The sequence below is a fragment of the Cynocephalus volans genome, chromosome X (genome assembly GCF_027409185.1).
Source record: "Cynocephalus volans isolate mCynVol1 chromosome X, mCynVol1.pri, whole genome shotgun sequence".
NCBI classification, from domain to species: Eukaryota; Metazoa; Chordata; class Mammalia; order Dermoptera; family Cynocephalidae; genus Cynocephalus; species Cynocephalus volans.
The window spans coordinates 2,422,501-2,433,426 of NC_084478.1; the positions used below are offsets into that span (position 1 = coordinate 2,422,501).

At 47.7% G+C, this 10,926-nt stretch overlaps 1 protein-coding gene across 1 annotated transcript in view; it reads right to left on the minus strand.

The window, feature by feature from the left end:
- Positions 1–9,154, minus strand: part of ARSD (arylsulfatase D) — a 34,756-nt gene extending 25,602 nt beyond the window's left edge. The window contains exons 1-3 of the mRNA XM_063083305.1: positions 9,052–9,154; positions 6,596–6,745; positions 543–664 (exon numbers count right to left, since the gene is read on the minus strand). Of these exons, the coding sequence (XP_062939375.1) occupies positions 543–664; positions 6,596–6,745; positions 9,052–9,113 (334 nt within the window). The 5' untranslated portion in view covers positions 9,114–9,154. The remainder of the gene's footprint in view (positions 1–542; positions 665–6,595; positions 6,746–9,051) is intronic.
- Positions 9,155–10,926: the final 1,772 nt, after the last annotated feature.

The following is a 10,926-nucleotide window of genomic DNA, read 5'->3' on the forward strand; positions in this document are numbered from 1 at the left end:
CAACCTGTCATGTCTGTGCTCACGCTACCTTCTCAAACTCTGAGCCTCCCGCCTCTCTTTTATAAGAATCCCTGTGATTTCATGAGATGCACCCAGATACTCCAGTATCACCTCCCATTTCAAGATCCTTATCTGAATCACATCTGCAAAGTCCCATTTGCCATGTAAGGTCACGTAGTCACAGGTTCTGGTCATCAGGACGTCAACATCTTTAGGGGTCATGATTCAGGTGACCACATCCACCCAGGGCCTGTCTGATCCTAGGACTTCACTTCAAGATTGACTCAAATATTTAACAAACAAACAAAATGTCAAACACAATCAGCTACCACTAGAGAGTGTCTGAATTCCCAATAATTGTACATGTCGTGTGTATATGTACACAATGCAATAGAATACATAAATACAAGGAAGGTGATAAAATTGCAGATGATCTTGCCACCACTTCCCCCTGTATCCCAACTATCGATACCAATTATTATAAACAATAAAGTGAATGGACACAGATATGCCCTTTTCTTAGTTGTCCCCATGACACTGACCTGATCGGAAAGAGTGTCTCCCCGTGAGAAAAGCAGCTCTGCTCGGGGTACAAAGTGGTGCAGCTGCCAGGTGCTGGGTGAGTCTCACACCTTCCTCTGCAAGCCGGTCAATGTTTGGAGTCCTGAGCAAACCACAGAGATGTCATCATCAAGACAGAGATGCACATTCAGCCTAAGCAGGATCTTGCATTTAAAGGCGTTGGAACAGAATGCATCGGTCTTACTGTAGAGACTTCACCGAGGTTTAGAATTAGTTGCATTATGGTTCCCTGCATGGGCAAATGGACATACAGCCAAAATTTGATTTGGATGTCAAGGCAGATTATGTCATGCACAGACGTGAAAATGGTATGAGGCAATTTTTTACTCCCATAATGAGGCTTTCTGGGGAGAGCAGGAAAGAGCTCCCAAGCTGGTCTGAGTAAAGAAAGCAAACTGTTTGGCTTTTTATTTGTTATTGTGGTGAGGGTGTGGGGCCAGGATGAGGGTTCCTGTGCCAGGGCACGGAGGTTAGTGACTTGAATCTTCTGCCAGTGCTAAGGGAGGTAGCACCTGGGCTTTCTTATCACCTTGTCTAGATGTAAAGCACAAAGGAAAGAAGGAGGGGTGAGGCCTAAAAGCTTAACAGCAGTCAGACATCAAAAAATAAGAGTCTGAATTCTCATGACAAATAGACACCCCAAAGTCAGCTGACTCAGTTCCTAAACCAAAAAGGAAATCCTCCTTACAGCATCCCTGGCAGGAGGTCACCTGGTGTCTGGCTCATGGAAATACAGCAGCCAGTTCCATTTTGGAGCAATGCTTTAGAATGCTTTATTTTGTTCCCTATGGTGGATAGCAAGGTGTTACAACCTCAGAGCCTTTTCTTCCTGTCTCTGGGGCTGACAACTTTAGACCAGTGGTTCTCCACGGGGACAACTCCCCCTGCCCCCACCCAGGAGGTTTTTTAGTATCACATCTTGAGAGAAGGCAGTGCTACTGGCAGGTAGTTGGTGGAGACCCAAGATTCAGCCCAACGCCCTGCACTACACAAGCCAGCCCCCATCACAAAGAATTATCTGGGTCAGAATATCAATAGCGCTGAGGCTGAGAAACCCTGCCTTAGCATGAAAGTCACTCTGTCTGCATGTCTGCCTGTGTCTGTCTGTCTATCTATCGTCTATCTCTATCAATCATCTATCTATTTATCTATCTGCGATTCATCCATCCACGTGCCTGCCCATCCATCCATCCATCCATCCATCCATCCATCCATCACCTCTCAGTCTGTCTATTATCTATCACTTATCTACCTATCTATCATTTATCTATGTATCTATCCATCCATCTATCTATCTATCCACCCATGCATCCATCCATCCAAGTATTTATCTCTTACAGATGTCTTGGTGATTATCCACACTGGGGAACAAGACGAAAAATATCACAGTCTTCATCCTCAGTCCAGGAACCTTCTACCACAGAAGTGCTTTCCCTCCACTTGTTAAAAGATATCTTAAAACAAGAAAAATGCTCCTTCTTTAAGATATCTAAATGTCACTTTGCAATTCTGTGCATCTCATTTGATTTTTGTCAGTCCTTTTTCTCCTCATCAAGTTGATTTGCATTGTTTAATAATAACACTCATAGTCACTTTAATTTAATGAAAAGGAGAGAAAGTATTAGAATGTCTGAGGATGTGTAAATATGCTGGGCAATATTCCTCGGTCTCTCGGAAGAGGATAGGGTGGCATTACATCAAAGGGATTTTTCTAAAGGAAGAAATATCTTTTCTTCCCATTATGTTCATAAAATGCATGGGGACCACGTTCATTGACAGAACTCTCTGGGGACGTGGAGCTGTTCTTTCTTTTACACATCTCCCTTGGGGTACCTTTGCTGTCAGATTATCAGAGGGTTACTTTCTCATGTTGCATCATTGAGCTGGAAGGGAACTTGGAGATCACCCAACAGCCTCAAGTCACCAAGGGGGAAACTGAGGCCCAAGAAAACACGATCTGTGTGACCGAGGACAGAGCTACTCAGAAGCTGGCCAAGCCCACGAAGCCAGTCTCGGGCCTTCCTCTTCTGTCCTGACCTCCTGCTCCCTTGACCACCAGTGGTTTACAAATGCATTACATACCTGGGCTTCTCTGAATTTCCATTCTTACCAGGTAGAGTTTCTGAGACACTGCCCTGCTAGATTCACTCTGTTTCTAAGTAGAAAGTGAGAGCCGGAGTGACTTAACAAAAACCCCAAATCCAGTTACTTGGATTGCAAACCTACCTCGGTGAGGGAATACAGGAAACACTGAACCAAAGCCAGATAGTGATGACTTTGGACTCCCCAAAGCTCTTTTAAAATACAGATGCTCCTTGACTGACGATGGGGTTACATAACAATAAACCCATTATGAGTTGAAAATATCATCCGCTGAAAATGCATTCGATACACCTGACCTACCAGACCTCATAGTGTAGCCCAGCCTACCTTCAATGTGCTCAGAACACTTCCATCAGCCTCCAATTGGGAAAAACTCTCTCACACAAGCTTATTTTATAATAAAGTGCTGAATGTCTCATGTAATTTATTCAGTATTCAATGTGAAAGTTATGTGGATAGTTGCACGGGTACTTGCGGTATGGTTTCTACTGAATGCAAGTCGCTTACACACCATCGTAAAGTTGAAAAATCCTTATGTTGAACCATCGTAAATCAGAGACTGAAGGTACTCAAGCTCCCTACTTTTGTTAGAAATACTTCAAAGTTTGATTATTTAGAACAAAGATCCACAAACTATGGCCAAATCTGGCCTTAGGTCTATTTTTTCAAGTACCTCTTGAGTTGAGAATAGTTTCTACATTTGCCAAGAGTTGGGAAAAAAAATAAAAATGAATCAAAGAACATGTGAAAACACCTCATAAAGCCTGTCAAACCTAAAATCGTACTGTGTGGCCCTTTATGAGGAAAGATTGTCAGTTCTAGTATAGTTAGACCAGCACTTATACCCCATTTGCCTGAAAAAATTATACATGACTAATTTACTCCCGGGGAATGGCTTATGTGGAAGAAGTGTCTGATTCTTTCATGGCAAAATCACTGAAAGATGCATTGAAGGAAGGTTTAGAAGTTCAGGATGTTGAGGTCTCCCCCCTGGAAACCAAAGATATTTTCTCTCAATGAGGTGGTTCTCCAACAACAGATAAGTCTTACACCTGTCAGTCAGTCTCACACACTTCTTTTGGCAGAATTCTTAACAGGGGCATGCTGAGGACTCGTGAAAGTGCAATGGAGACAGAATATTGAAGACAGGGGCAGGTGTAATATGTGCTGGCGTATTATCCATGTTCCTAATAGACCAGCTCCTCAGGGGCATGATCCCAACACCTGTATGTGCGTTTGGCTTGTTGGTTCAATGTTTTTGTGATGAGCCAATGAATTGAATTAAGAGAACATTTTTGCCAGGATATCAGATGCCCCCAAGAACCCTGTGTCCAATGTACTTGCACTTGGGTGGAAGGAGAAACACTAAGACACAAAACCATGGATGCTGTCCCCTATGGGTGGCATTGAGTATGTAAACTATTGAATTGGTAGTTTTCTTCACATAAACCCAAACCCACCAAATCAACCAACCCGGAACCCACAGACGGGTTGTTTTAGATTTAAACGGTAGCTTCCTTCTGTACACAGTGAGTCAAAAGAAGGGACAGTATGTCAAAGAGGTTATGTTCAAACTTCATGATCTCTGAATGGAACAAAAACACAAACAAAAAAGGTATCGGGACCACAGGACCCAGGAATTCTATTCCTAGTTACATACCCAAGAGAAAGGGAAAAACAGAGTCCACACAAAACTGGTACACGAATGTTTGTAGCAGAATTATTACTAACAGCCCCAAAGTGGAAAGAACTCAAACGTCCACCAACAAATGAACGGAGAAATGAAAATAGGTAACATAAAGAATGGAATATTACTCGGCCATGAAAAAGAATGAAGCTCTGACACCTGCTACCATGTGGATGAACCTTGAACACACGATGCTCAGTGAAAGAAGCCAGACACAAAAGACCACATGTTGTATGATTCTATTTGTATGACATGCCCTTAATAAGCAAGTATATAGAGAAAGAATGTAGATTAGTGGCTCTCAGGGGCTGGGGAGACAGGGAAAATGGAGGTGCATTTGTCTGCTTTGGTTGCTATGAAAAAGTACCACAGACTGGGGGGCTTAAACAACAAAAATTTATTTTCTCACCGTCCTGAGGCTGGAAGTCTAAGATCAGGGTATAGCAGGGCTGGTCTCTCCTGAGGCCTCTTTCCTTGGTTTGTAGACACTGTCTTCTCCCTGTGTCCTCAAATGGTCATCCCTCTGTGTGTGTCTGTGTCCTAATCTCTTCTCATAATGACACCAGTCTAATTGGATGATGGCCCACCCTAGTGACCTCATTTTACCTTAGTCACTTGTTTAAAGGCCTGTCTCCAAATACAGTCACATTCGGAGGTCCTGGAAGTTAGGGCTTCAATATATGAATGGGGGGGGACCTAATTCAGCCCATTATGGCAGGTGATGGCGTAGGGGCTGTGGAGTTGCTTTGGGGGGTATGTAAATGTTCTTAAATGTTTTTGTGTGATGGCTGTACAACTCTGTGAACATACTAAAAGCCACTGAATTGTACAGTTTACATGGGTGAATAATATCTTCTTTGAATTATAACTGGACCTGTTCAGGGTGTTAGAAAGGGAATCTTTGGGTCCAGGGCAGATTCTGCAGGTGTTGGAAGGGCTATCATAAAAGGAAAAAGTCGCCTTTCTATGTAGACTGATCCTGAGATTGGCAGCTGGTGTAGATTGATTGAATTGTGTCCCCCAAATTTCATATATTAGAAGTGTAATTCCCACTGTAACTGTTGAGGGTGGGAAATCCTATTATGGTAAGTGAGAGGTGGGGCCTTGAAGAGGTGATTGGATTGTAGGACCGTGCAGTAGTGAATTGATTAAAAATGGTGATCATGGATGTGGCTCTGAGGGCTTTAAAAAGAGAAAAAATGAGGATGTCGGTCTCTCTCTGTTCTCTATGCTTCCACCATCTTGCAATGTGAGACCCCTGGGTCACTGTCACCACCACCAGGTGGACTTTGGACTTCCCGACCTCAGAAACTGTAAGCAATAAATTTTGTTTTCTTTCTAAATTACCCAGGTCCAGGTATTTTGTTATAAGCAACAGAAACGGACTAATACAGCAGCTGTGGGAGGCAGACACATCCTCAGTTCTGGAGTGGTCCTCCTAAGAAAAAGGCCCCTAAAAAGGAATGAGTAGGTTTTTCAGCTTTTCTCCAGTTACAGAAAGCTTGAAAACACCGTCCAAGCACTCTACTGGTAGGACTCGCAGGGGGAATGTTGATGCTAAGTCTGCAAATATCCACTGCAGTGGGCTGAACGGTGGCCCCCGAAAACATCTGTCCATGTGCTAACCTCCACAACTTGTGAATGGAACCTTTTTTGGAAAAAGGGTCTTCGGCTACATAATTAGTGAAGTATCCCGAAATGAGATCATATTGGATTATCTGGGTGGCGCCTAAATCCTATGACAAGTGTCCTTACAAGAGATATAACAGGAGACATAAACACAGAAGAGAAGCCACATGAAGACAGAGGCAGAGACTGGAGTGATGTGGCCACAAGCCCGGGGATGCCTGGAGCCACCAGGAGCTGGAAGAGGCAGGAAGGACCCTCCCCTGGAGACTCTGGAGGGAGCACGGCCCTGCCACTCCTGGATCTCAGACTTCTGGTGTTCAGGACTGTGAAACAGCGTGTTTGTATTGTTTTAAGCTGTCTAGTTTGTGGTCATTTATTAGGGCAGCCCTCGGAGACTAATATACCCACCCACCACCACAGTCACCCATTGTTTGAAAGGTTTAGAACCTTCTTTTCCTATTGGAAAATAAGTTTTTTGGTGTTGAGTTCTGACGCACTCAGGGATTTTCTAATTTCTGCTGGCAGATTTTAAATGCAACATTCAGCCAAATACCCAAGCCGCCACGTGCCACCACCACCAAAACCAAACTGTACCTCAGTGTATGGTTCCCATAGCAACCAACGTCCCCAATGCCCAGGTCATCGGCCATTATCAGTAGAATATTTGGTTTAAAGGCATTAGCTGCTCTCAGTTTCCACGAGGTAAGAAGCAAACATACAAACAGCATGATCTGCAAGGAGTCCCTGGATAGAAAAACAGAAGGCAGAAATGGATGTCTGTGATTTGGAATGGAAACCGGGCCTTTCAAATCAGCTTGCTGGAAAGACGTAGGTCTCACCACTAAATTGAGATGTTAAACAAAGTTTGTGGGAGGCTTTTGTTTCAGGCTGTGCTCCTGCCCTAGGGGCTCAGACCGAACCAGACCAGCAGAATGGAGTCAGTCTCGCTAATTGCCACACCGTTAAATCAAGTTGAACTCTGAAAGGGGCCGGTTTTCCAAAATAAAACGGAAGATTCGCAGCAAACAATTAGAAGGGGTCTCCTGCCTCCTTTACCTGAGCTGGCTTGGTAAGAAATTCCCCTCTCTTTTAATCCTATAAAAACTTTGAAATGACCAATTTGTTCTTCATTTTTTCAATTTTGTTTTCTTGAGCCCTTTTCTGCCTCTAAAGCCACCCACCTGAGCTCATTCCCTAGGCCACTCATCGTCTTCTACAGGCTGAGGTGTTGCCCGAGTCCAGGAGCGCAAATAAAAGCCAATTTGCTCTTTGAACTAAATGTGGTTTCATTTTTCTCTTTGGACATGAACTAGCATTCAGGGAAGGCATATGTTATGTTCCTAAATGTCACGGGGGATGAAGGCCCCGACTGCTTGGTTCCTTTTCAGGTCAACAAAGGATCAGAAGCCCAAATCAACAGCAACAGCAAAGCTTTAATGAGTATAGGAAATACAGGAAGGAACTTCGAGAGGGGAGCCATTCCCTTACATGCAAGTTCATATCTGTTTTATTTCACTAATTTTGCATATGCATTGATTTTGTAAGCTTGACTGACACCTTTGATTGACATTTGCAGTTGCATAATCTTTTTTCTAACTCGCATGTCTCTACCCGTGATTCAGCCTGTTCTAATAATATGTGTTGATGGACTGTATACGTATTTAAAGACAATAAGCATTAGCATGTGCCAAGGTTTCTTAAGGTCTCAAAATGTCCCTTCTGCACAGGTCCCCCCACCTGGAAAGTCCCTGGCAAGCTACCGTGGTTAGATTGTGGGGTCTTTCTTCTTTATGTTGCCCCCAAAGGAGAGGGTCTGGGTGGAGTTATAGGCCAAGTCAGTTTTCCACTCCCACCCCCCTCAACCTGCTCATAACTAACTTCCTGCCTAACACTGAAGACACCAACTAGTGGTTGCATGTGCTTTAGGAAGCCCTTTGCCCCAACTCGCATGATAAAACACGCCTCAGTAAACATGACCAGGACAACTGTCTGGTTTTGAAAGTCATGGTCTGTCAAGGTTTAGTTTTTTCTGTTTAATCAGTGCACACCCCTCCTTCCCAGTAAAGGGCAGGCTAGGCCGAGAAACGTGTCCATCCAGAGCCTGCCTCACCCCCGGGCGCAGAGGGTCTGCAGGCTGACCTTGGCCCCTCTCTCCCAATGTCCCCAGAGCTCTGTGACTCGCCACCATGCAGAAGATGGGCCCTGGGAGGGTCGGAGCACACCGGGAGAGCTGCATTTTAAAAGGGATTCAAAGTATCCCCAGACACTACGGCGACCTCAGCACAGCTGTTCTGACCAAACAGTAACGTGGATTTAAAAGGCAGCAGCGGAACCGAGCAGACGCCCAGCACGGCCGGAGAGCGCACGGCTGTCTGCGCGTGGAAGGGACTCGGAGCGTCCCGGGGGCCGGGCCCGGGCTCTGCACGTCCCCCCCAGGCCAGGAGGCACCCGGGGCTCGGGCCGGCCTGACCCCGGTTCCCGGTGTCCGGGCTGGCACTTCCAGCGTGTCCGGGGCCTTGCTTCCCAGGCCGCGCCGGCAGCTGCGGGTGGGAGGTGGGGACAGGGACCCGGGAGGGGACGTGGACGAGTGGGGGCCGCGCTCTCTGGGGGTCGGAGGGTGGACACCGGCGGCGGGCAGGGCCGTGGCCGACAGCGGGGGGGTCCCGGCTGGGGTCCGGGTAGGGGCGTCGGGGCCTGGGGAGAGGGAGGGGACAATGGCCGCGCTGCTGGGGGGATGGGGACGGGAAGTGTCGTGGAGGAAGTGGCGGTGCTGGGGGTGGTGCGGGGGCGTGGCCTGGAGAGTTCGGGGCTCACGGCTGAGTTGGGGTGGGGGAAGGGGCCGGCGGCTGGTCCCCTCTTTTGTCCCCACCCCCACCCACCCCCGTGAAGTCGCCTCTAGCTACGCTGGGGTGAATCCAAGGCGCCGGGCACTGCAGCGCCCTTTGCACGATCCCACGCTGGCCCCGGAGCCCCGTCCCCATGCTCGACACCCTGCCCCAGGTCTCCACCCCTAGGCCTGAGTGACGGCCACGGCCCGGTGGGTCCCGCACCTGGAGGCTGGCACTGCCCGTCCCCGAGGCCGGCGCGCACCGCTGTGCGCCGTGAGTCCCATGGCCGTGCGCGCAGGACCCTGCCCCGAGCACTCTGCACGCAGCCCCGGTCCGCAGAGCCTCGGTGTCAGGTTCTCTCTCCTTAATCCGCCTCAGCTCCTGGGTCCCTGGGGCCGCCGGGTACGTTGCTGGGAAACACCGGGTCCCCCGAGGCGCTCGGGAATGCAGCTTAGGCGTGGGTATGGCCTGCAGCTTGGCAGCTCCCCGGGAAGCCCCCCTTGATCTCACGAAGGGTCTTGGGACTTGCCCAGCGCCAATGAGTCGAGATGCGGTTGCAATTTCACGAGGCTCGGCGTCTCAAATGTCCCTTTAGGATGCTGGACTTCTGTCCCTGGGAGGTCGAGGAATGGTTAAATATGCGTTATGTTAGACGGACTCTCAGCCACAGGACCTTAGACGGGGCGTCTTCATGGTGCTCATATGTCCGGGTCTGCAGTTGCTCCCTCTTTGCAACTCAGGTCTGTATTCTTAGCAAATGGAATCAGAGTTTCCCAAAGGCCTGGGGGTGTGGGGTGGGCTGCCTTAAAATCCTTGAAGGTGTGTGTTGAAAACGCTCAGTCAGAAGCCACACCCTAAATTCACTGGAAATAGTGCGGTGCGGGGGGGGGGGGGGGGGGGGTTCTGTTTAGAGAAAAGACCTTTGTCCTTTAATTGGCAAGAAGGGACTAAGAATCAGCCCAGAAGTAGCTCTGCGTGGACGTTTAGCAAGGGTGGAGTCAAGACTTGATGCTTTGAAGAAATCCTCTGTTCCAGGGAGTAGACATTCCCAAGAACCCTGCAGAGCAAGAGCCTTGGGTTTGCCTGGGCAAATGATCTAAACACTGAAAGCCCCACTTGGGGCTGTCTTTAGTGTTTAGGAATTGCAAGTGGGGTGGAGCTTGTGCCTTCAGAGGGGGAGGTTTTGGGGATGGGAGAGGGTGAGTGACTCTTGATTATGTGGGTCCCACTGGGCCTTAAGGACATGGACCCTCTGTGGGTACTTTGGGAGGTGATGAGGTCATGAGGGTGCAGCCTCATGAATGGGATTAGTGTCCTTATAAAAGAGACCCCACAGAGCTCTCTCGCCCCTTCCACCACGTGAGGACACAGCGAGAAGGCGCCGTCTTTGAACCAGGAAGCAGGTCCTCACCAGACACTGAATCTGCCACACCTGGATCTCGGCCTTTCAGCCTGCAGACCTGTGAGAAATGATTTCTTTTATTTACAAGCCACCCAGTCCAGGGTATTTTTGTCATAGGAGCCCAAATGGACTAAGACAGCCTGATCATTCAGTGACCTTCCAACACAGAGTGGGAGAAAATGTTTGCTGTCCAACACAGCACCCCAATTCTGTTTCCCCAAATCACCTGGGGCATTTATTGACAAAGAACGATCGATTGAACGCATTTGCAGTGTTAAACTCAGAATGTCTCTGTTGATGTCGAAAGTGATAAACAGAAACTATAAATTGTCCCTGGCCACGCCTTGTCAGTACCAGTTTTTACCTTTGGAGCCTATCTCCTGTTTGTCTGCAAACCTGTATGACATAGAAACACCTTCCATTGGGACTTGTGCTGATTTTGGATACAGAGCAACCTCCTCGAGGTGAGGCTAGGGTCCTTTGACTCCCCTGTTGCAGGAAGTATTTGCTTTCCTGCTGGTTGGCCCGGGGGACCATTCAATGGTGCATTTTATTTAGTGTTTTTTGTTCATTGCTACTTTTTCTTGACTCTTTCTTTCTTGATGGGGTGAAACTATTAAGCCCTACACAAATAGATGCCTTAACTTCACGTGAAGGTTTATTTCAACCCAGGGATCAGAGACCCAGCTGTCCTT